The sequence below is a fragment of the Lynx canadensis genome, chromosome C1, assembly GCF_007474595.2.
Source record: "Lynx canadensis isolate LIC74 chromosome C1, mLynCan4.pri.v2, whole genome shotgun sequence".
Taxonomy (NCBI): domain Eukaryota; kingdom Metazoa; phylum Chordata; class Mammalia; order Carnivora; family Felidae; genus Lynx; species Lynx canadensis.
The window spans coordinates 41,331,198-41,357,969 of record NC_044310.1 but is presented as its reverse complement, the minus strand read 5'-3'; the positions used below and the strand labels follow the sequence as shown (position 1 = coordinate 41,357,969).

At 37.9% G+C, this 26,772-nt stretch overlaps 2 protein-coding genes across 5 annotated transcripts in view; both read left to right on the top strand.

Moving 5' to 3' along the window:
* Nucleotides 1–26,772, top strand: part of NRDC (nardilysin convertase) — a 103,542-nt gene that overhangs the window by 12,843 nt on the left and 63,927 nt on the right. The window lies entirely within an intron of this gene.
* LOC115521348 (S-adenosylmethionine decarboxylase proenzyme 1-like) lies at nt 16,004–18,154 on the top strand. The gene is given in 3 exon segments (XM_030326529.1): nt 16,004–16,105; nt 16,279–16,449; nt 16,451–18,154. Coding segments are annotated over 3 exon segments (1,143 nt in total). The 3' UTR covers nt 17,321–18,154.

The window sequence follows — 26,772 nt, the reverse complement described above, 5'->3', positions numbered from 1 at the left end:
TCCTGGGTGGGTCAGTCAGTTAAGTGTCTTCTGCTCAGGTCACGATCTCCTGCACATGAGCCCTGTGTCAGCGTGGAGCTTGCTTGGGATTATCCCTCTCCCTCTGCCTCTCTCTCTCTTTTTCTCAGAAATAATAAGAAATCAGACTTTAAAAAATTACTGAGAATTGATCTGTAGGACGTATTTTCTCTTTCAAAAAGTCCTTTTGTTTGCATTTTACCTTATTACTAATAAGATCAGGCATTATTTCATGTTTCCTGGCCATTTGGATTTCTCCTTTTATGAACTGCCCATTTTGTTGGAGGGGAGTGTTCTTTCTCTTCTTCTTTAAAATTGATAATTTACATATTTTGAATCCTTTGTTGGTTATATGAGTTGCAAATATATTCTCTAAGTCTGTATAGCTTATCTTTATCCTTTGTTTATAAAGTCTGAAAAGTTAGTCATAGTACTTTATATTTATGGTTTGTGTTTTTTCTCTTATTCTAGAAGTTTTACAGTTTTGCTTTTTATAGGATATGGATCTAATTTTAATCACTTTTTAAAAAATAGGGACAACCAGTTGTCCAATACACCTTTTGAAGTCTATATCCCAGAAGTCACCAAATGTTTTCTTTAAAGGGTAAATAGTAACGTTTTAGGCTTTGCCAGTTAAGAGGCAAAATTAAAGATATTAGGTGGGTACTTTATAACAAGGAAGAAAGCATTTCTGCAATTTTAAAAAATTTCTGCAAATTTTAAAGTTTTTTTTTTAATATTTATTTTTGAGTGAGAGAGAGAGAGAGAGAGAGAGAGAGCACGCAAGCAGTGGAGGGGCAGAGAGAGAGGGAGACACAGAATCGGAGCTGAACTCCATTCTCTGAGCTGTCAGCACAGAGCCTGATGTGGGGTTTAAATCCACGAACCGTGAGATCATGACCTGAGCCAAAGTCGGATACTTAACTGACTGAGCCACCAGGTGCTTCCAAAATTTCTGCAAATTAAAAAAAAATTTTTTTAATGTTTATTTTTGAGAGAGAGACAGAGTGCATGTGGCGGAGGGGCAGAGAGCGAGGGAGACCCAGAATTCAAAGCAGGCTCCAGGCTCCAGGCTGTCAGCACAGAGCCTGATGTAGGGCTAGAACTCACAAACGGTGAGACCATGACCTGAGCTGAAGTCCAACATTTAACCAACTAAGCCACCAAGGTGCCTTTGCAAATTTTAAATAAAATTTGTATTAAGTTCAAATATAGTAATAGTACTTTTTTGATAATACAGATTTACTAGTGAGAAGAGTGGAATTCTTTGTTTTCTTTCTTCCTTTTTTCTTTTATTTTTGAGAGAGAACTTATGCTTCGGGGTGGTGGGGGTGGTGGTGAGAGGGAGAAGGAGGGAGAGAATCTTAAGCAGACTCTACACTCAGCACCAGCCCATTGTGGGGCTTGATCTCACAACCATGAGATCATGACCCGAGCCCAAATCAAGAGTCAGGTATTTAACTGGGCCACCCAGGTGCCCACAGTGAAATTCTTTTTATTGGGGTAACATTTGTTTTTTGAGGGGTTCACAGTTAGTGTTTCTTGTAATCAAAGTTGATTGTGAATATGCATCTGTTAATACTGATTTGTAATGAGATTTTACAGATTTCATCTTTGAAAATGTGTTTTCATCCTGATAGTTACTACTAAATACTGATATCAGTCCCTGAGTATATGCTTTTAATTTAGCATATTCATTGCTTGGAAAGCATTTATAGAATTCTGTTAGATTCTTGTGATATTTTTGCCCCTTAGCATGTTATTACATAGTAGATTAATCATTTCTGATTGAAAATTAGGTGGAACCTCCTTAATTAGATGGAGTCTTTGCACAGTTAAAAGGACTTACAAATATGGAAATTTCCCTTATGCTTGCACCAAAATCTGAAAAACTTGGTGGAACTAGAGTTTGCTTGGAAAACGTAACTGCTGCAAATTTGTGTGGTAATGGAGCTATGGCTTCTTGTTTTAACTTTTGACAGCACGGGAAGTGTATAAAGCAGTTTGCCATTATTGTGATTCAGATAACTTTCGTTGTTGTTGAAATGACTTTACCATAAGATGTTTTGCATAAGTGCTATTTTGTAATTTTGGGTTGAATTCATTCAGAAACATTATGGAGCCTTCAGCAAAAGCTAATTTCCAAAGCCATTTGGTGTTTGACAATAGTGGTGGAAGGCGGTTTTTTTGCAGAAAAATTTGTCTTAGCCTTGAGCTCAAAAATTGCAATAAAATGTTCCCATTGCTGAGCCATCAAACTGCTCTACAATAAGGGTAATTCAAGATATTCTGCCTCTGTTTCTAACAAAAATTCACAGAACTGATGATTATGAAGTGTACAAGAATAAGTGACACTACTGTCTCACTAATACATGATAGATTCAAATATTTTCTGTAGAGTACTGCTGATAAGATCGTGAATAATCATAGACTTTGAAACACCTCACAAAAGGTAAATTTGTCCAACTAAATCTTTTTTTCTGCTCCATACCTATTTTACCAACATTAGTGGGACTATATATTAGATCCCACTTCCAGTTGTAGTACATTCATGTTTTCTCAACCCCTTTGAAAATATTCTTATCTGTAGTTCTCACAGAATATTCATGGAGGCTAATTGCTCAGTCACTTCAGACTTGGCACTGACCCTTCAAGTAAACAGCTGAGTTGTTAGTAACATCTCTAGGCACATCAAAGTCAAAATCTTGAAATCATTTGCCTTGTTTTTAATTGCTTATCAGTTACTAAGGTCCCCAAATCTTTGAGCAGTAGTTCTCATCAACAGGCTAATAGTTTAATTAATAATTAGTTTTATAAATTTTTTCAGCTGTTATAAAATACAGTCTAACTCGTCATTGGTAAATAGTTTTCCTTGCTTAGCTAACAAATGGAGCTACTCAGAAACTTACTTTGGTTGTAGTCTCATTTTCATCTTTAATTTTTGTGAAGAAATTCTGTAATGAGGTATTTCATTTTAAATTTTCTGATTTTTCTGAGTGTTGCTCTTCTGTGAGTTGTGAATACTGTGATGAGTGCTAAGTATTGGTATAACATTTATTCTTTTAGCACAGCTATAATACTACATAATAAACACAGCATTTTGCTATTATTTGGTAACAAAATCCACACTAAAAGTGTGACATTTGAATTTCACTTTTCCCTTTCCTTATTTGGACATGATGAATATGTATTGCCACTTTAAAAAAAGTTGCACTGGGGCACGCACCTGTGTGGCTCAGTTGGGCATCCAAGCTCAGGTCATGATCTCACTGTTGGTGGGTTCAAGTCCTGTGCTAATAGCTCAGAGCCTGGATTCTCTGTCTCTCTCTTTCTCTGCCACTCTCCTACTCGCACTCTGTCTTTCAAAATAAAACATTTTCAAAATATTTTTTAAAAAGTTGCACTTACAGTGATACATGTGGCACTTGAAATGCTGGTGGGTGATAAAGTGCATTGCTGCAATTTTTACAGTGTGGAGCCTGCAGTGCACAACAGTGAAAATGCCACAAAGGTCTTTGGATGGAGAAAGCAGCAATAGATGATATGTAAATGAATGAGTGTGGCTGTGTGCCAGTAAAACTTTATGGAGACTGAAATTTGAATTTCAGAGAATTTAATGTATCATGAAATATTTTTTCATTGGATTTTTTCCTACTGCTTCAAAAAAAGTAAAAAACAGTTATTTTAAAGGCTGTAACCATAGTTTCTTAATTCCTGGTATGTCTTTTTTTCCTGTAATGCTAACTATCATATGTTAGGTTTTCATAAATGCATGGATATTTTTTCAGGGATCTTTACTACGTTCCATTTTGTTGATTTCTTATTTCATTATATTATGGCCTAAAAGTTCATATTTTTTACTTGCAGGGAGGGTTTTTCAAAAGATCTTCATGTTATGTAGACAAAAACAATAATGATTTCTTACTGTTTATTTTACTTGACACAAATCTTAATCTAGTTGATTATGTTGCTAAAATAAATAAGTTTTTATTTTTCATTAGCCAGGTCTTTTCTGGTAATGAAATTTATATCTAACTCTCCCCTCTTCCCTTTCTCTATTGTAAAATACATCCCAGTTTTTTTGATAAACAGTATTCAGTATTTGCAGTATCCAAATATTGTTTGTACTGGGACATGTAGTCTACTATAATTATATTTTTTTTCTTGAACAACTGTTTTCTCTTAATTGCCTTATTTTTAAAAATTTTTTATTAAAAATTTTTTTTAATGTTTATTTTTGGGGGAGGGAGAGCGAGCATGAGTCAGAGAGGGGCAAAGAGAGAGGGAGACACAGAATCTGAAGCAGGCTCCAGGCTCTGAACTGTCAGCACAGAGCCTGATGTGGGGCTGGAACCCACAAACTGAGATCATGACCTGAGCCGAAGTTGACTACTTAACCGACTGAGCCACCCAGGTGCTCCTAATTGTCTTATTTCTAAGAACAGCTTTATTGAGATCTAAGTCACACATCACACAATACACTTTATTTAAAGTGTACAACTTAATAGCTCTTAGTGTATTTGCAGTTGTGCATCCATAACCACAATGTTTGTATTACCTCAAAAAGGAATCCTTCACTCCTCACCTGTCAGTCTCCCCAGTCCCCCATCTCCATAGCCCTAGGCAACACTCATCTGTCTTCTGCTCTCTAGATTTGCTTATTCTGGACATTTCATGTAAATGGAATCATAAATTTTTCATCCTTTGTGACTGGCTACTTTAATTTAGTGTATTGTTTTTAAGGTTCATCTGTGTTGTACCATGTGTTAGAACTTCATTTATTTCTGAGTAATATTCCATTGTATGAATATGCTGCATTTTATTTATTTCAACAGTTGGTGGACACTGGTTATTATGAGTAATGCTGCCGTGAACATATATGTACAAGCTTTTGTGTGAACTTATGTTTTTATTTATTTTGGGTATATAATAAAGAGGGGCATAATTGCTGGATCAGATGGAAATTTGTTATCCATTTGAGGATTTTTTTCAGACTATTTTTCAAAGCGGCTGTACCATTTTACAATTTTCTCTAGCAGTGTAAAAGAATTCCAATTTCTCTGCATCTTCACCAATACTTGTTACAATCTCTTTTTTTTTTTTAAGTTTCAGGTTTTTATTAAATTCCAGTTATTTAACATACAGTACAATATTAGTTTCAGGTGTAGAATTTAGTGATTCATCACTTACATAACAACACCCATTGCTTATCACAACAGTACCCAGTGCTTATCACAACAAGTGCCCATTTTAATACCCATCACACATTTAACCCATCCCCCTGCCCACCTCCCTTCCAGCAACTTTCAGTTGTTCTCTGTAGTTGAGTCTTTTTTAGGTTTGCCTCTCTCTTGTCCACCCCTCCCTCCCATGTTCTTCTGTTTTGTTTCTTAAATTCTCATTTGTTTCATAATACTTAATATGAGTAAAATCATATGGTGTTTGTATTTCTCTGACTTATTTCATTTAGCATAATACTCTCCATCTCCATCCATGTCATTGCACATGACAAGATTTCATTCTTTTTTGTGGTTGAGTAATGTTCATATATATATATATCTTTATCCATTCATCAGTCAGTGGGCATTTGGGCTCTTTCCATAATCTGGCTATTGTAGATAATGCTTTAAACATCAGGGTGCATGTATCCCTTCAACCAGTATTTTTAGATCTTTTGGGTAAATACCTAGTAGTGCAGTTGCTGGATCATAAAATTGCTATTTTTACCTTTTTGTGGAAACTTCATACTGTTTTCCAAGTGGCTACACTAGTTTGCATTCCCACCAACAGGGTAGGAGGGTTCCCCTTTTTCCTCATCCTCACCCTCATCTCTTGTTTCCTGTGTCGTTAATTTTAGTCATTTTGACAGATGTGAGGTGATAGCTCATTGTAGTTTTGATTATAGCCCTCCTGGTAGGTGTAAAGTGGTATCTCATTATGATTTGCATTTCTCTGATGGCTGATGAACATCTTTTCATGTGGTTTTTGGTCGTCTTGTTGTCTTATACCATGTATATCTTATTCGGAGAATGTCTATTCAGATCCTTTGCTCATCTTATTTTTTGTTTAATTGAGTAGTAATAGTTGTTGTGTTTTAGATATGGATCTCATTAGATAAATGATTTGCAAAGTTTTTCCTTTGGTAGTATTCTTTGAAGCACAAAAGTTTCAATTTTGATGATGTCTAGTTATTTTTTTTCTCTTGCCGTGTGTACTTTGGTGTTATATCTAAGATGCCTTATTATTTTTGTTTAGTGCGCTTTGTTATCTAACATGAATTCTTCCCTACTACTCTGCCAGAGCTTTAAAACTCTCCAGCTTTGGTCAAACATATCAGGTAACAATCAATGCATTTGTTTGTTGTACCTTTATTCCTCAGTCAGTCTAGAATGTATGTTCTTCAGTTCCAGGAAGTTTTTCTTTTCTTTTTTATGTTGATTTAATTTGAGAGAGAGCGAGAGAGAGCACGCACACACACATACATGCGCACATGAGCAGGAGAGGGGCAGTGAGAGAGAGAGAGAGATTGGAGAGAATCCCGAGCAGGTTCCACACTCAGTGTGGAGCTCGATCTCACCACTGCTCGATCATAACCTGAGCTGATGCCAAGAGTCAGAAGCTTAAATGACTGAGCCACTCAGGAACTCCAGCCAGGAAATTTTCTCAAAAAATTTTTTTCTAGTTCTTCTCCTCTGTTTTCTTTTGAAACTATTATATACTACTGTAACACTGGTTAAGTGTGGAGGGACTTTGCTATGGGAAATGCAAGAGCCAAGATGGGCTGGGGACACAGGTGAGGGGTTTGCAGCCAAGGATTCTGCAGTGGAGCCTTTCTTCTTCCCTCCCTCAAGGCACAAAAAAACTCGTAGCTTCTTTCTTTACCTCTTCTCTTCACTGGAGGAGTGATTTATCTGATTATGAGTGCAGTAGAATTACCTGGGGCATGTGCCAATTTAAACCTGTTCATCTCTCACTTCTTTCCAGCCTGTAGCTAGCAAGTACTTTGGCATATTCTTTTCTAGTACAGTAAACTGAGTGCAGGACAAGTTCTGCTTTGGGGGGAAATAGTTCTATTTTGGTTGATAACTTTAATTCATAGTGTTTGCAAGCCATTTCTGAACCACTCTTAAGCCATGTTCTTCATCCTACCTTTTTATCAAAGATAAAGCTGATATTTTCCTTTCTATTTATCTATTCCTGTAACTTTCTCTTGTTTGATTATGAAATCAAGTGGGGAAGAGTTGTGCTTTTTAAAAATGTGGTAAACTAGACATAACAAAATTTACCATTTTAACCATTTTTAAGTGTATGGTTCAGTAGCATTAAGTATGTTTATATTGTACAGCCATCACCACCATCCATCTCCATATCTTTTCATCTTGTCAAGCTGAAACTCTGAACTCATTAAACAATAACTCTCCATTTCCGCCCCCCTCCCAAGCCCTGGCAACTACCGTTCTACTTTCTTGCAGTGAATTTGGCTTCTGTAGGTATGTCGTATAAGTGAAATTACACAATATTTGTCCTTTTCTATCTGGCTTATATCACTTAGTGTATCTTCAGAATTCATCCATTGTGTAGCATGTGTCAGAATTTCTTTCCTTTTTGTATTATTATTATTTTTTTTAACGTTCATTTTGAGAGAGAATGTGAGTGGGGGAGGGGCAGAGAAAAAGGGAGACACTGAATCTGAAGCAGGTTCTAGGCTCTGAGCTGTCAGCACAGAGTCCAGCACGGGGCTTGAACCCACAAACCATGAGATCATAACCTGAGCTGAAGTGGGACGTTTAACCAACTGAGCCACCCAGGTGCTCCAGAATTTCTTTCCTTTTTAAAGCTGAAAAATACTCTGTTGTGTGCATATACCACATTTTGTTTATCCATTCATCCAATGATAGACATTGGGTTGTTTGCACCTTTTAGCTGTTGTGAGTAATGCTCCTATGAACATTGATTTACAAATCCTGTTTGAGTCCCTGCTTTATATCCAGAAGTGGTGTTGCTCAACCATTTGAGTTCTCCCAGTATATTGGTATTGTTGTGTAACAGTCTACCTCACAATTTAAGTGGCTCAAAGCAACAATGATTTATTATTTCTTAAAATTCTGTGGGATAGCTGGGCACTCTTTTGTGCCTAGGGTCACACTTGTGTGCTGCATTCATTCGGTGGGTTGACTGGAGCTAGAGTATCTAAGGTGACTTCAATCACATGTTTGGGACCTTGGTGAGGACAGTGAGAAAGTGGGCCTTCTGTCTGCACAAAATCTCTGCTTATTCAGTCTGGCTTGTATTACTTTACATGGCAACTGATTCCCAAGAGAGTAAAGGCAGAAGCTGCAAGACATCTTGAGGCCTAGGCTCCAGGACTTACACATCAATTTCATCACAATATATAGGACAAAATTTACAAAACTAGCCTAGATTTAAGGGGTTGGGAGAAATAGCCTCTGACCCTTGTGGGAAGATTAGCTATGTCAGTAATTGGGGCCATTATTAAAGTAATCAGTCACACCTAATAACCTAACACCTGTTCCATAACTGAGGAACCTTGATAAATGGGGAAGGACTGCCATTTGGGGAGCAAAATGTACCTCTGGTGGGTCCTAAATACAGTGGCTTGGTATTATGTTTTAACAAGTAAAGAGGCATGTGAGTTTTTTGAGCGTGGTTATTTGCAAGAACTATGTTGTACCATGCAGGTCTTCTCCCTGCGCCCCCCACCCCCCATAGCTTTTTAAAAAAACAGTTGTATGTTTAGCTTTAAACTAATGCTGCTTGGATAAGAACACTTTAGTTGATTCAGGCTGGTCATGTCAGTTTTAGTATATGGGCTGTTTTGACTCAAGAGTTGCAGCTGGCCTAGAATTATAGGCAAGGGTAAACAGGGATTTGATTTTTTAAAGCTTTTTTAATGCTTTTATTGATTTCTTGAACCAGGCCTGCAGTTTTAAACTGCAAAGATGTCTAAAATTCCAAATGTGCTGTAATTAATGATAAAGGCTCTAGCCTTAAATTGTTAATTCTAGGTCTAAACAGTGCTAAATCTCTTTAGGTTAAACGTGGATATTGTGGGGCGCCTGGTGGCTCAATTTGTTAAGTCTCTAACTCTTGGTTTCAGGCAGGTCATGGTCTCACGGTTCATGAATTTTAGCCTGCAGTGCAGAGCCTGCTTGAGATTCTTTCTCTCCCTTTTTCTCTCTGCCTCTCCCCCTTTCGTTCTCTTTGTCTCTCAAAATAAATAAACTTAAAAAAATTTAAAAAAAGAGGGTATTTGGGAGGGCTTACTTTGTAACTATGTACTTGTCCCGCTCTCCCTACCCTCACCATGTGGTCTCAAGTATTTTTGGATTTAAATATGTGAGCTCATAACTGGTAATTTTAGTGACTGAAAGTGGGCTTCTTAACAAAAGGTTAGCTTGTTAATGGAACAAATAAAAGTGAGTGGGTGGATACTTTATGATGGAGAGAATAATACCATCTACTTCAGTCTTCACTATCAGTACAGGAGCAATGGGAGAATGAAACCAAATAAAGGAAGACAAATTGAATAAGTTGGAGGAAGAGAAGTTTTCTTAGAGATAGGTGACATCTTATATACATACAAATATTTGAGACTAAATCGTTTGGGGGGAAGTAATGACAAGTTTATGTAATTACACTGTTAGCCCTCCAAGTATTCTTTTGACTAAAATGATTTAGCACTATCTAGGCCTAAAAATAGCAATTTAGGCTGGAACTTGCCTCACTATTTTCTCTCTATATGAGAAAATGAGGTCTTGAAGGCTAAGTAGTATGCTATGTTATGGCTGTAGAATAATTTATTTGCACATTCATCTATCTGTGGACATTTGGGTAATTTCTAGTTTTTCTCTATCAAATGTTGCTTTAGTGAACACTGTTGACATATCTTTATGGTGTATATGAATATTTCCATAAGATACCTAGAAATGAAATTATGAGGTTAAAAGTATGCAGAGTTTACATTTTAATGGGTATAGCCGTATTTCCCTATACAAACACTATACCAATTGAGATTTATAAACAGTGTTGCACACTATAAGTCTGGAGTTCTCTCTTGTCCATAAAGAGAGCGGACGCAGAATTGAATATGAGAGAGGCTAATGTTTGGGAGGAGACAAGAGTGGTGAACAGGGGTTTCATCTCTGTAGTTTTTGAGCTCACAAGATTATTACTCATGTGGTGAACGTGAAGAAAACAAGATTTACACATGTAAATGTGGAGAAAACAATCAGACAGTAATCATTAACTTGTATATGTAAGAAGCAAAGGGTCTGGGGGCAAGTGGAGTTTGTGATCAAAGTATAATAGTATATTGGTGTCAGATGGAAAGTAATTTCACTTGTGATTCCATTACAATATTTTGCTACCTAACCTTGGGCACTTTTTTCTAACCCATTTATGTAAGCAGAACCCCCAAACTAGGTGAGAATATTCTCTCCCTTGTCATTACTGCTATTAGATAGCAGTAATTTTTATTTTTTTAGCTAGTTTGCTAGATGAAAAATATATTATTGTTTTAATTTGGTTATCTTTGATTTCTGGTGAGTTTCATCATCATTTCATTTATTGGATGTCTTGTGGTTCTTCTTGAAATGTTTTTATATCTTTGTAAAACTTGTTTTCCTTGGGGCACCTGGGTGGCTCAGTCGGTTAAGCATCCAACTCTTGATTTCAGCTCAGATCATGATCTCACGGTTTGTGAGTTTGAGCCCTGCATCGGGCTCCATGCTAACAGCACAGAGCCTGCTTGGGATTCTCTCTCTTCCTTTCTCTGCCCCTCCCCTGCTTATGCTTGATCTGTAAATAAATAAATGAGTAAATAAATAAATAAATAGTAAAACCTGTTTTCCTTAGTTTTGTTTCTTTGCTCATTGATGTGAAGGAACTTTTATATATCGTTGATATTTTCTCTCAGCACAGGCATACCTCATTTTACTGTGCTTTGCTTTATTGCACCTTACAGATACTGCATTCTCCCTCCCCCCCCCCCCCCCCATAAATTGAAGGTTTGTGGCAACCCTTTGTCAATCAAGTCTATCAGCACCATTTTCTAGCAGCATTTGCTAACTTTGTGTCTCTGTGCCCCATTTCGGTAATTTTCATCATCATTATTATTATTTTTATTATTTTATTATTACTACATTATGGTGATCTGTGATCAGTTATCTTTGATATTACTATTGTAATTGTTTTGAGATGCCACAAAGTGTGGCCATATAAGATGGCAAGCTTAGTCAATAAATGTTGTGTGTGTTCTGACTGGTCCACTGAGTCGTCATTCACCTGCCTCTCTCTTCCTTGGGCTTCCCTGTTCCCTGAGATGTAACAGTATTGACATTAGGCCAGTTCATAACTCTACAGTTAAGTGTACAAGTGAAAGGAAGAGACTTGTGTCTCTTACTTTATTTAAGTCAAATGCTAGAAGTGATTAAGCTTAGTGAGGAAGTCATGTCAAAAACTGAGACTGTGGGGTGCCTGGGTGGCTCAGTTAAGTGGCTGACTTTGGCCCAGGTCATGATCTTACGGTCCAGGAGTTTGAGCCCCGTGTTGGGCTCTGTGCTGACAGTTCAGAGCCTGGAGCCTGCTTCAGATTCTGTGTCTCCCTTTCTCTCTGCCCTTCCCTTGCTCCCTGTCTCTCTCTCTCTCTCTCTCTTTCAAAAATAAACAAAAAAAATTTAAAAACTGAGATAGACTGAATGCCAGATCTCTTGAGCCAGTTAGCCAAATTGTGAATGCAATCAAAAGTACTACTTCAGGGGCGCCTGGGTGGCGCAGTCGGTTAAGCGTCCGACTTCAGCCAGGTCACGATCTCGCGGTCCGTGAGTTCGAGCCCCGCGTCGGGCTCTGGGCTGATGGCTCAGAGCCTGGAGCCTGTTTCCGATTCTGTGTCTCCCTCTCTCTCTGCCCCTCCCCCGTTCATGCTCTGTCTCTCTCTGTCGCAAAAATAAATAAAACGTTGAAAAAAAAAAAGTACTACTTCAGTGAATACAGTAATGATAAGAATGACAAGAAAGCAGAACAACCTGATAAGGGAGAAAGTTTGAATGGTTTGGATAGATTATTTCCTTAAATCAAAGCCTAATCCAAAACAAGGCCTTGATTCTCTTCAATTTTATAAAGGTCGAGAGAGGTGAGGAAGCTGCAAAAGAAAATTTTGAAGCTAGCAGAGGTTAATTTATGAAGTTTAAAGAAAGAAGCTGTTTCCATAAAAGTGCAAGGTGAAGCAGCAAGATATAGAAGCTGCAGCAAGTTATCCAGAAGATCTGACTAAAATAATTAATGAAGGTGGCTGCACTAAATAGATTTTCAGTGTAGCTGAAGATGATGCCATCTAGGACTTTAATAGCTAGAGAGGAGTAGTCAGTGCCTGGCTTCAAAGCGTCAAAGGACAGGCTGACTCTCATGTTAGGAGCTAATGCAGCTGGTGGTTCTAAATTGAAGCCAGTTCTCAGTTACCATTCTGAAAATCCTAGGGCCTTTAAGAATTATGCTTAATCTACTCTGCCTGTGTTCTATAAATGGAACAACAAAGCCCGGATGATAGCACATCTGTTTACAACATGGCTTACTGAATATTTAAGCTTACTGTTGAGACCTGCTCAGAGAAAAAAAAAAAGATTCCTTAAAAAAAAAAAGATTTCTGCTCATTTTATTTTATTATTATTTTTAAAAAGTATTACTGGGGTGCCTGGGTGGCTCAGTTGAGTGAGTGTACGACTTTGGCCCAGGTCATGAATCTCCCGGTTCATGAGTTAGAGTTCCCTGTTGGGCTTTGCACTGACATCGCGGAGCCTGCTTGGGATTCTCTGTCTCTCTCTGTCTCTGGCTCTCCCCTGCTTGTGTGCACTTGCATTCTCTCTTTCTCAAAAATAAATAAACATTAAAAAAATAAAAATATTACTGCTCATTGACAATGCAGTTGGTCACCAAGAGCTATGATGGAGATGTACAATGAGATGAATGTTGTTTTCATGCATGATAACACAACATCCATTCTGCAGTTCATGGATCAAGTAGTAATTTTGGCTTCTGTTATTATTTAACAAATACATGTTGTAAGACTATATCTGCCATAGATATTGATTCCTCTCTTGGATCCGGGCAAAAAGTAAATCGAAAACCCGCTGGAAAGGATTCATGATCTAGATGCCGTTGAGAACATTTGTGATTCATGGGAAGAGGTCAGAATACCTGCAAGTATCTGAATAAGAGTTTGGAAGAAGCTGATTCCAACCCTCATGGATGACTTTGAGAGGTTCAAGACTTCAGTGGAGGAACTAACTGCAGATGTTGTGGAAAGAGTGAGAGAATTAGAAGTGGAGGCTGAAGTGTGACTGAATTGCTGCAACCTTATGATAAAACTTGAATGGATGAGGAGTTGCTTCTTATGGGTGAACAAAGACAGTGATTTCTTGAGATGGAATCTACTCCTGGTAAAGATGCTATGAAGATTGTTGAAAGGACAACAAAGTATTTAGATTACTATATAAACTTGTTGATAAAGCAGCAGTTGAGTTTGAGAAGATTAATTTAAAGAAGTTCTGGGGTAGGGGCTCCTGGGTGACTCAGTCAGTTAAGCATCCAACCTTGGCTGAGGTCATGATCTTGAGATTCATGGGTTCGAGCCCTGCATTGGGCTCTGTGCTGACAGCTCAGAGCCTGGAGCCTGCTTCAGATTCTGTGTTTCCCTCTCTCTCTGCCGCTTCCCCACTCCTACTCTGTCTCTCTCTCTCAAAAATAAAAATAAACATTAAAATTAAAAAAGTTCTGTGGATATAATGTTGTCAAACATTGTATGCTACAGAGAAATCCTTTGTGAAAGGAAGAGTCAGTTGATGCAGTCAACTTTATTGTCTTATTTTAAGAACTTGCCACAGCCAACTTGTGCTTTAACAGCCACCACCACGATCAGTTAGCAGCCATGAACATCGAAGCAAGACCTTCCACCAGCAAGAAGATTACGACTCACTGAAAGCTTGGGTGATGATGATTTTTTAGCCCTAAAAGTCTTTTTAAATTAAAGTATGTATATATTTTTAGACAATGCTATTGCACACTTTATAGATGACAGCATAGTGTAAACATAACTTACATGCACAGGGAAACATAATTTACTTGACTCACTTTACTGTGATATTTGCTTTATTATGGCATCTGGAACTGAACCTGTAATATCTCTGAGGTATGCCTGTATGCAGTTTGCTCTTTGTTTTGTTTATTGATGCTTTGTTTTAAAAAAGTTTTAAATTAGGGGCACCTGGGTGCCTCAGTGGGTTAAGTGTCTGACTTTGGCTCAGATCATGATCTCAGGGTGTGAGATTGAGCCCTGTGTCGGGCTCTGCGCTGACAGTGCGGAGCCTGCTTGGGATTCTCTGTCTCCCTCTCCCTGTACCTCTCCCTCTCTGCCTCTCTCTTTCTCTCTCTCTGTCTCTGTCTCTCTCTCTCTCTCTCTCTCTCTCTCTCAAAATGAAGAAATAAACATTAAAACAATACTTGTAGGGGTGCCTGGGTGGCTCAGTTGGTTTAGCATCTGACTTTGGCTGAGGTTTTGATCTCATGATTTGTGATTTTGAGCCTTGCATCTGGCTTTCTGCTGACAGAGCAGAGCCTGCTTTGGATTCACTGTCTCCCTCTTTCTCTCTGCCCCTCCCGTGCGTGCATGTGTGCTCTCAAATATAAACATTAAAAAAAAAAAAAAAAAAGAAATACTTTCAGAACATTTTTTCCTTTTAGTTCTGTAATCTCTCTGAAAGTTATATGTGTTGAATGTAAGGAAGTAGATATTGCCTGTTGTTTCAGCATCATTTATGAATCATAATAAATGGTGTTGGCAGCAGTATTATAAAGACTGCTGTTTCTAGAATATCGTTTCATTGATCTGTAAGTGTTCCTGTACCAGTATACTGTTTGATTTCAATTCATTTAAAAGTTTATATTTTTATAATTGGTAAGGCTCTTCCCTCTCATTGTTTTCCCTTTTCAAAATGTTCTTGCCTTTTTTGTGACTCTTGTCCTCATGAATTTTAGAATCAGTGTGTATGTTATGTTGCACAAAAAATCTTCTTGAGATTTTTTCTTATTGGAATTGCCTTGAATTTACAGATTTCATGTGGGAAGGAATTTATATCTTTACAATATCAGGTGTTTTCATTCACCAGCATGGTATGATTAGTCACGTCTTTTATTTTCTTCTGCAGTTTTCTACTTTTCTGCATGTTGATTGTGTTGAGTAGTAGTGAAAAGAATGAGTTCTAGTGCCATGCTATTTGGGTTCAGTGTGTGCTAAGCTTGGGCAAATAAAAACCCCTTTTTATACTTTAGTTTTCTCATCCATAAAATGGGAAGAATAATAACTCATTAGGGTTATTGTGAGGATTAAATGGTTAAGACCTGTAAGTTAACACAATATGTTAGCTATTGTTATTAAGCGTATATTTAGGTATTTATAGTTTCTGTTGTTTTTGTGAATGGGGTCTTATATTTAAATCTCATTTTAATTGGTTTTGTTTGATATATAGGAAAGTTCATGATTTTTTGTTCATGGTTCTTGATTTGAATACTTTGTGGAACTCTGTTTCATACTAATATTTTTGTTTTTCTTCTGTTTTTTCTTTTCTTTTCTTTTAAGAGAGGGAGAGAGAGAGGCAGAGGGAGAGGGAGAGAGAAAATCTTAAGCAGGCTCCATGCCCACAGTGGAGCCCGATGCAGGGGTCAGTCTCAGGACCGTGGGATCATGACCTGAGATGAATCAATAGTTGGATGCTTAAGCAACTGAGCCACCAGCTCCTTGTTTTGTTTTTCTAAATTCTTGCATTCTCTAGGTAATCATATATTTTGCAATGAATTCTTTTAGCTTTCAGTATTTTTGCCTCATAGTTCCTATTTATTTATTTATATCATGGATCTTTTTCATTGACTAGAACTTCCAATACAATGTTGAATAGAAGTGATGAGTTTCCACAGTATGGCTGACGACATAGCTAGTGCTCACTCTACTCTCTTTAACGGGGAAACAGCGGACTACAGGAGACTGAACTGTATCTGCCTCTATTTCCAACAGGCTCATGTTTGTTCAACTTTCACTCATGAAAAAAAAAGCCAGGAAAATTTTATTAATCCTTTTTTAAAAAAAATTTAATATAAAATTATAGCAAAAAAAAAAGGAAACTGAACTTTAGTAGCACAACTGGAACAATCTGCAGCGACGGCAGCAGCGGTGGGAGAAGAGATTTAATTTAGTTGATTTTCTGTGGTTGTTGGTTGTTTGCTAGTCTCACGGTGATAGAAGCTGCACAGTTTTTCGAAGGGACTGAGAAGCTGCTGGAGGTTTGGTTCTCCAGGCAGCAATCTGACTTAAACCAAATATCTGGGGATCTTCGCACTATCCCAAGATCCGAGTGGGACATACTTTTTGAAGGATGTGCAATGTTCAATTATAAGTGTAACAACTGATAAGCAGGAAGCTTATGTACTCAGTGAGAGTAGCACGTTTGTCTCTAAGAGACGTTTCATTTTGAAGACCTGTGGTACCACCCTCTTGCTGAAAATGTTGGTTCCTCTGTTGAAACTTGCTAGGGATTACAATGGATTTGACTCAATTCAAAGCTTTTATTCTCATAAGAATTTCACAAAGTCTTCTCATCAAGGGTACCCACACTGGAATTTCCAGGAAGAAATAGAATTTCTTAATGCAGTTTTCCCAAATGGAGCAGCATATTGTATGGGACGTGTGAATTCTGACTGTTGGTACTTGTATACTTTGGATTTTCCAGAGACTCAGGTAATCAGTCAGCCAGATCAGACCCTGGAAATTCTGATGAGTGAGCTTGACCCAGAAGTTATGGACCAGTTCTACATGAAAGATGGTATTACTGCAAAGGATGTCACTTGTGAGAGTGGAATTCGTGACGTGATACCAGGTTCTGTCATTGATGCCACACTGTTCAATCCTTGTGGGTATTCGATAAATGGAATGAAATCGGATAGAACTTATTGGACTATTCACATCACTCCAGAGTCAGAATTTTCTTATGTTAGCTTTGAAACAAACTTAAGTCAGACCTCCTATGATGACCTGGTCAGGAAAGTTGTGGAAGTCTTCAAGCCAGGAAAATTTGTGACCACCCTGTTTGTAAATCAGAGTTCTAAATGTTGCACAGTGCTTTCTTCACCCCAGAAGATTGAAGGTTTTAAATGTTTTGCTTGCCAGAGCATTATGTTCAATGATTACAATTTTGTTTTTACCAGTTTTGCTAAGAAGCATCAACAACAGCAGAGTTGATAAGAACAAATGCAAAAAGAGAACACACATAGAAGGAGGTGGTGGCTGCTTTTTAGATATTGATACCGGGAGCCATGCTTTCCATAACCACCACCTTGTAGCTGCAGAAAGCCCTAGATGTAATGATAATGTAATCATTTTGAATTATATGCATTATTATATGAAGGAGTTAGATATCTTGCATGAATGCTCTCTTCTGTGTTTAGGTATCCTATGCCACTCTTGCTGTGAAATTGAAGTGCATGTAGAAGAAACTTTTTACTATATGAAACTTTACAACACTTGTGAAAACAATTCAATTTGGCTTACGCACAATGTAATATTTCTCCATGTATCATCCAAAATTCCCCACAGACAAGGCTTTTTGTCCTCATTAGGTGTTGGCCTCAGCCTAATCATCTGGGACTGTTCTATTAAATTGCTGCCAGGATTTTACATCCATTTACCTCCACTTTCCAGAACATATTCTCTACTAATATTACTGAAACCAATTTCTACTTCATACAGTTGTTTTTTGCAACAGTGTTTAAAATTTATCTTCCATGAGCCGAGTCCTCTTTAAGAAATGATTGCAGTTATCCATTTTGTGTATTACTATTTTAACATTATTGCTTCTTGTACCTGTACTTTTTTAAAAATTGATTTCATTCCTTGACATGGTGTCTTGCCTCCTGACCCCCTCTCAATAAAGCAATACACTGTTAAAAAAAAAAAAAAAGTGTTGATAAAGAGCACTTTTTCCCCATGGCTCTTTAAATGGACTTGGTGTTGATTTATGAAAGATAACCCTCTATAAAGCTAAGGGCTTTGTGTGTGTATATGTGTGTTCTTAATTTGTTGAGTAGTGGGTTTTGGATTTTTACTAAATTTTTGTTATATAAATAATAATTGAACATACTTTTATTACAAAAGATTGAAAAGTACAGAAGTGATAGACTATAGACAAATTTTTAAAGCATGGAGATTCTTTGTATCCTGCTCTACTTTTATTCCTCTCTGTACATATATATGTTATACTTGGTTTATACCTTTATATATATTTAATGTGTACAGGTGTACACATACTTTTCTTTTTAATGTTTATTTTGAGAGAGTAAGAGGAAAGGGGAGAGAGGGGGAGAGAGACGAAGTAGGCTGCACACTCAGTGCAGAGCCTGACATGGGGCTCAATCCCATGAATTGTGAGATCCTGACATGAGCTGAAATCAAGAGTCTGAGGCTTAACCAGCTGAGCCACCCAGGTGCCCCTATACACATATTTTTATTTGTTTCTATAAAAGTAGGTGTTAGATTTTATCTGACATTTTGTTGCATTTAGCAGATATTAAATACCTACCATGTATCAGGCATTAACCTTCTTCTGTTCATTCAACAAATCTTTAAATGGTTCCTAAGTGCCAAACAATGTCTCTTAAAACGTTTACTAAGTGCCAGACAATGTCTCTGGTGCTGGGGATATGGCTGTGAAGAAAAAGAAGAGCTCTGCTCTCAGAACTAACATTCTAAAGGTGTAGACAATAGAAAGAAGGGAAGGAAGGGAAGGAAGAAGGAAGGGAGGGAGAAAAGGTAAGAAGGAAGGAAGGAAGGAGAGAGCCAAATGTTGAGAAAAAAGTAAAAGGATAAAAGAGCATAGAGATTGGGGTGCTATTTTAGATAGTGTGGTCAGAGAAAGTTTCTGAAAAGGGGAAATTTCAGTAAAGACTTGAACTAGATGGAACAGTCATGCAAATACTGTACTTGGGATAGAGCTTTAGGACTGGGAGTAGCAAGCCCAAAGGCCCCAGTGTGAAGCCTGTTGGGAATGTTCTTGAAACAAGAGTCATTTGGGGCGCCTGGGTGGCGCAGTCGGTTAAGTGTCCGACTTCAGCCAGGTCATGATCTTGCGGTCAGGAGTTCGAGCCCCGCGTCAGGCTCTGGGCTGATGGCTCAGAGCCTGGAGCCTGTTTCCGATTCTGTGTTTCCCTCTCTCTCTGCCCCTCCCCCGTTCATGCTCTGTCTCTCTCTGTCCCAAAAATAAATAAACGTTGGAAAAAAAAAAAAAAAAGAAGAGTCATTTGGTTAGAGCAAAGAGGATGAGGGAAGAGTGGAGGGAAAGCAGGTTGGAGAGGTAGTGGGTGGACAGATTATGTGGAGCTTTCTAGGCTCTGGTAACGATTTTGGATTTTATTCCAAGTATGACAGGAAGCCATTGATGATTTTTGAAAAGTGAAGTGCCTTGTATTAGTTGTTAGGATTGTTTTGACAAAATACCACAGACTGGGTGCCTTAAACAACAGAAATTTACTTTCTTACAATTTTGGAGGCTAGAAGTCCCAAGATTTGAGTGTCAATAGTTAGGTTTCTTCTGAGGCTTCTGTGACTTACAGGTGGCTGCCTTCTTGCTCTGTCCTCATGTGATCTTTTATCTGTGTAGATACATCTGGTATCTGTGTCCAAATGTCTTTGTCTTATAAGTATACCAGTCAGATTGGATTAGGGTTCACCTCAATGGCCTCATTTTAACTTAGTCATATCTCTTTAAAGGTTCTATTTCTAAATATAGTCACAGTCTGAGGTACTAGAGGTTAGGACTTCAACATATGACTTTGGGAGAACATAATTTAGCCCATAACACACCTGATCTGCTTTTTCAGACTGCTGAGGATAGATTTTTAAGTTTATTTTGAGAGAGAGAAAGAGAGCATGCACGGCAGGGGGAGGGACAGAGAGGGGGTGAGGGTATCTCAAGCAAGCTCCATACTGTTAGTGTGGAGCCTGATGCAGTGCTCAATCTCACAAACTGTGAGATCATGACCTGAGCTGAAATCAAAGGGTCAGATGCTTAACCCACTGAGCCACCCAGGCTCCCTGTGATCTGTTTTGCAAGTGGAATGCTTAGGATTATTTTGAAAGTAGAATGCCTCCACCCACCCCCACCCTTTTCTTTTTCTGGTTTTGAAAATTTGAAGCTAGTAAAAAAAACACATTTTACAAAGGCTGTTTGGGGTGTTCCCCCCCACCCGATTTTTTTTTTTTTTTTTTTTACATACCTTGATGTTTGCCTTTTGAAGATTCTGTGTCTTAAGATTTATCCTAGGATTCATTTCTTGACAGATTGTTCACATTCTTAGAAGATAGCTCTTTGATTTTAACATATCCTACTGCTGTTGAGTTGATTATTTGGCACAGAGGAGCATGACCTGACTGGCCTATTATTAATGAAGTTCCTTTGATTGTTACTTAAGAAATTTATAAGGGGCGCCTGGGTGGCGCAGTCGGTTAAGCGTCCGACTTCAGCCAGGTCACGATCTCGCGGTCCGTGAGTTCGAGCCCCGCGTCAGGCTCTGGGCTGATGGCTCGGAGCCTGGAGCCTGTTTCCGATTCTGTGTCTCCCTCTCTCTCTGCCCCTCCCCCGTTCATGCTCTGTCTCTCTCTGTCCCCCAAAAAAATAAATAAACGTTGAAAAAAAATTAAAAAAAAATTTATAAGACTAATATTTTATTTTTATTTATTTTTTTAACGTTTATTTTTGAGACAGAGAGAGACAGAGCATGAATGGGGGAGGGTCAGAGAGAGGGAAACACAGAATCTGAAACAGGCTCCAGGCTCTGAGCTGTCAGCACAGAGCCTGACGCGGGGCTCAAACTCACGGACAGCTAGATCACGACCTGAGCCGAAGTGGGACGCTTAACCGACTGAACCACCCAGGAGCCCCAAGACTGATATTTTATATATACAAAAGAGAACACACAGCGTTTATGGTGCATAATAAACCCCAAAATGGATAACCTATTACTCAACTTAAAACTATTTCATGGGGCGCCTGGGTGGCTCAGTCGGTTGAGCGTCGGACTTCGGCTCAGGTCATGATCTCGCGGTCCGTGAGTTCGAGCCCCATGTCAGGCTCTGTGCTGACAGCTCAGAGCCTGGAGCCTGCTTCACATTCTATGTCTCCCTCTCTCTGCCCTTCCCCCGCTCATGCTCAGTCTCTCTCTCAGTCAAAAATAAATAAAACATTAAAAAAAAAAAAAACAAAAAACTTCAGGGGCACCTGAGTGGCTCAGCCTAAGTGTCCGACTTCAGCTCAGGTCATGGTCTTGCAGTCTGTGAGTTCGAGCCCTGTGTCAGTCTCTGTGCTGATAGCTCAGAGCCTGGAACCTGCATCTGAGTCTGTGTCTCCCTCTCTCTCTGCCCCTCCCCAGTTCATGCTCTGTCTCTCTGTCTCTCAAAAATAAATAAAGATCAAAATAAATAAAGGTCAAAAAATTTTTTAAATAAAAAACAAAACTAGGATCTACTTTAGTGTTCTGCCACATGCCCCTTCCTCTACCCTCCCATGTTGTTTGCCCCCATAACTATTCTGAATTTTGTATTTATCATTCCTTTGTTTAAAAAGAAGTTTTATCACATGCATATGTATAGCCAAATATAGTCTTTACTTTTCCTTTTTTTTTTTTTGGTTTTATATAAATGATATTCATATGGTATATAATCCTTTGTGATATGCTTTTTATACTCATATTTTTAATTTAAAAAATATTTTATTTATTTTTAAGAGAGAGAGCATGAACAGGGAGGAGCAGAGAGAGAGGGAGACACAGAATCTGAAGCAGACTCCATGCTCTGAGCTGTCAGCACAGAGCCCCATGTGGGGCTCTAACCCACCAACCATGAGATCATGATCTGAGCCAAAGTTGGTCACTTAACTGACTAAGCCACCCAGGTGCCCCTATTTTTTTTTTTTTTTTTTAAGTTTACTTATTTATTTGGAGAGAGAGAGAGAGAGACAGAGCTTGGAGGGAGGGGTAAGAGAGAGGGAGAGAGAGAGAATTCCATGACCTGAGCCAAAACTAAGAGTTGGACACTTAACTGATTGAGCCACCCAGATGCCCCTACACTTATTATATTTTTAAGATTTACCAGATATGTAGCTTTTTGTTGGATTATGTAGTTTCCTGTATTTAAAATTTTTTTTTAAATCTTTATTATTTATTTTTGAGAGAGAGTGAGAGAGAGAGAGAGATAGAGTATGAGCAGGGGAGGGGCAGAGAGAGAGGGAGACACAGAATCCGCAGCAGGCTCCAGGCTCCGAGCTGATAGCACAGAGCCTGACGCAGGGCTTGAACCCACAAACCCTGAGATCATGACCTGAGCCGAAGTCGGGCCTTAACTGACTGAGCCACGCAGGCGCCCCTGTATTTTTCTGTATTATAATATTATGTGAAAAAGAAATACATTCTTTGAACATACCACAGTTTCTCCATTCTGCTGTCACTAGACATTTGGGTTATTTCCATTTCAGTTAATAATTGAGCGTCTTGGGGCGCCTGGGTGGCGCAGTCGGTTAAGCGTCCGACTTCGGCCAGGTCGCGATCTCGCGGTCCGTGAGTTCGAGCCCCGCGTCGGGCTCTGGGCTGATGGCTCAGAGCCTGGAGCCTGTTTCCGATTCTGTGTCTCCCTCTCTCTCTGCCCCTCCCCCGTTCATGCTCTGTCTCTCTCTGTCCCAAAAATAAAATAAATGTTGAAAAAAAAAAATAATTGAGCGTCTTGCCCTGAGTCTCTCCCTACTTTCATTTTTTGGTGTGTAGTTTAGGCTTCCTCCAGGGCTTCTTGGGAAGAAGTAATGTTTTATCACGTATATTTAGGTAGGCCTGCAGTTCTCCTTTCTATTTTCTCCATTAGTCTAATTAAATTTACTTACTGTTTTCTAATAATTTCTAAAAACTTCTGATCTGCTAACAGTGTCCTTTTCTATTTTCTGAGTCTGTCATGATTTTATTCTCAAAACCAAAATGAAATATAACTTTTTTGGTTATTTAAATGTGATTTTTGGTATGAAAGTAGGTAAATGTATATGTTCAGTCTTTCATCTTAAGTCATCTTTCTTTGCACATTATTCTTCCCAGTTTCTGCTAGACTGACTTTTTCTGTTTTTGTTGAATAAATATAGTATGTAACATTGTGTAAGTTTAAGGTGTATAGTATGTTACTTTGATAAATTTTTGTATTGTAATATTGCTGATACGGTGATGTTTGTCACCTTACCTAATTATAGTACAGTATTTTTGTCTATATTCATTATACTGTGTGTAAAATTGCTGTGGCTTATTTGCTACTCATTATAAGTTTGTTCTCTTAAACACTATCACTCTTACTTCCCACCCCTAACCCCCATCCCCTTACAACCACCATTTTATTCTCTTTTTTACAGGTTTAACCTCTTTAGATACCACATATAAGTGATATATGTTTATCTCTGTCTTATCTCATTTAGTATAATGTGCTCAAGTTCTGTCCATTTTGTCCTTTCACATGGCTGAATAATATTCCATTGTGTGTACATACCACATCTACTTTATTCATTCAATCATTGATGGACATTTGGGTTGTTTCCATATCTTGGCTATTATGAATAGTGCTGCAATAAACATGGCAGTGCATATATCTTGTTGAATTCCTCTTTTCATTTCCTTTGGGTATATGCCCAGAAGTGGAATTGCTGCATTTCATGGTAGATCTAATTTTAATATTTTGAGGAACCTCCGTATTGTTTTTCATAGTAGTTGGACCAATTTGTATACCTACCATTAATGTTAAGGGTTTTCTTTTCACCACATTCTCTCTAGCACTTGTTGTCTTTTGTTTTCTTAATGATAGCTATTCTGACAGGTGTGAGATAATAGCTTATTGTGGTTTTTATTTGTACTTCAACGATAACTATGATGTTAAGCATCTTTTCATGTATTTGTTGGCCATTTTGATGTTCTCTTTGGAAAAGTATCTAGTTCTTCTGCCCTTTGTAAAATTGAATTGTTTTTGTTATTAAGTTGACTTTTGTTCTTTATATATTTTGGATATTAACACCTTATTCAGTATATGGTTTGTAAAAATTTTCTCCTGTAGGTTGTCTTTCATGTTGTTAGTTGTTTCTTGGTCTGTACAGAAGGTTTTGGGTTTGATATAGTCTCATTTGTTTTTTGCTTTTGTTGTTTGTGCATTTGGCATTGTATAGAAAAATCATTGCCAGGGACGTGCCTGGCTGGCTCAGTCAGTGGAGTGTGCAAATCTTTTTTTTTTTTTTTTTTTTTTTTAATTTTTTTTTTTTTCAACGTTTATTCATTTTTGGGACAGAGAGAGACAGAGCACGAACGGGGGAGGGGCAGAGAGAGAAGGAGACACAGAATCGGAAACAGGCTCCAGGCTCTGAGCCATCAGCCCAGAGCCTGACGCGGGGCTCGAACTCACAGACCGCGAGATCGTGACCTGGCTGAAGTCGGACGCTTAACCGACTGCGCCACCCAGGCGCCCCTGGAGTGTGCAAATCTTGATCTTGGGGTCATGAGTTTGAGCCCCATGTTGTGTAGAGATTACTTAGATAAATAAATAGATGTAAAAAAAAAAAAAAAGAAAAGAAAAATCATTGCCAAGACCAATGGTGGTGAGCTTCTTTCCTACATTTTTTCTAGGAATTTTATGGTATCAGGTCTTATATTTAAGTCTTTGATCCATTTCAATTTCTGTGAGCGGTGTGAGGTAGGGTCCAGTTTCACTGCTCTGCGTATGTTTCTCCAGTTTTTATAGTGTCATTTGCTGAAGAGACTGTCCTTTCACCATTGGGTATTTTTGGTTCCTTTGTTGAGTATTGTTGACCATATATCCAGGGATTTAATTCTGGGCTCTCTATTCTGTTTTACTGGTTGATGTGTCTATTTCTGTGCCAGTATCATACTATTTTTATTACTATGGCTTTTGTAGTATAGTTTGAGATCCAGGAGTATGATACATCTGGCTTTGTTCTTTTTTCTCAGGATTTCTTTGTCTATTCAAGGTCTTTTGTGGTTCCACACAAATTTTAGGATTGTTTCTTCTATTTCTGTGATGAATGAATGCCTTGGATATTTTGATGGGGATTGCATTGAGTATATAAATAGCTTTGGGTAGTATGGCCATTTTAACAATATTAATTCTTCTGATCCATGATCATGGGATGGCTTTCCATTGGCATCTTTTTAAATTTCTTTCAGCAAAGCATTGTTTTCATTGTACAGATCTTTCACTTCCTTGCTTAAATTTATTAAGTATTTTATTGTTTTTGATGCTAATGTGAATGGGATTGTTTTCTTTATTTCATTTTCAGGTGCTTCGTCATTACTGTAAAGGAATGTAGTTAATTTCTGTATGTTGATTTGTAGCCTGCCAGTTTACTGGTAGTTTTTGGATTGTTTTTTTTGGATTTTCTCTAAGATCATATGTTCAGCAAATAGTAGTGGTTTTTAATTATTATTTTATGATTTGGATGCCTTTTTTATCTTTGTCTTTCCTAATTGCTCTATCTAGGGCTTCAGTACTATATTGAATAGGAGTGGTGAGAGTGGACATCCTTGTTTCTGACCTTAGAGGAAATACTTCCAGTTTTTCACCGAGTATACAGGCATACCTCATTTTATTGCACTTCACAGATACTGCATTTTTTGCAAATACAGGGTTTGTGGCAAAGCTGTGTCAAGCAAATCTTTTGGCACCATTTTTCCAACAGCGTTTGCTCACTTCATGTTTCTGATAATTATCACATGTTTCAAATGTTTTCATTATTACAATTGTTATGGTGATCTGTGATCAGTGATTATGATTTGCCGAAAGCTCAGATGATGGTTAGCTTTTTTTTTTTAGCAATAAAGTATTTTTAATTAAGGCATATACATTTTTTTCTAGACATAATGTTATTGCTTAATAGGCTACAGTATAATGTAAATATAACTTTTATATGCACTGGGAAACAAAATTCATTTGACTCACTTTATTGTGATTATGTACTTTATTGTGGTGGTTTGGGATTGACCTGTATTTCAGAGGTAAGCCTATAATGTTAGCTGTGAGTTTGTCACATGTGGCCTTTATTATTCTGAGATATGTTCCTTATATGCCCAGTACATTAAGGGTTTTCATCATGAGAGGATGTATTATGTAAATAATATACAATGCTTTTTTTGTGTGTATGGAAATGATCATGTGATTTTTGTTTTTCATTTTATTGATGTGATGTATTACATTTCTGATTTGCATGTATTGAACCTCCCTTGCATCCCAGGAGTAACTCCCACTTAGTCATGGTGTATATCCTTTTAATGTATTCTTGAACTCAGTTTGCTAATATCTTGATGAGAATTTTTGCATCTGTATTCATTAGGCATATTGGCCTATAGGTTTCTTTATCAGAGTAATGGTAGGTTCGTAGAACTGGTTTGGAAGTGTTCCCTCATCCTTGTTATGTTAGAAGAATTTGAGGAGGATTTGAGGTGTTAATTCTTCTTTAAATGTTTGGTAGAATTCTCCAGTGATTCTGTCAGGCCAGAGTTTTTTGTGTTGGGAGTTTTTTGATTACTGATTCAATCTCTTTGTTATTGGTCTGTTCAGATTGTGTATTTCTTCCTGATTCAGTCTTGATAGGTTGTGTTTCTGAAATGTATCCATTT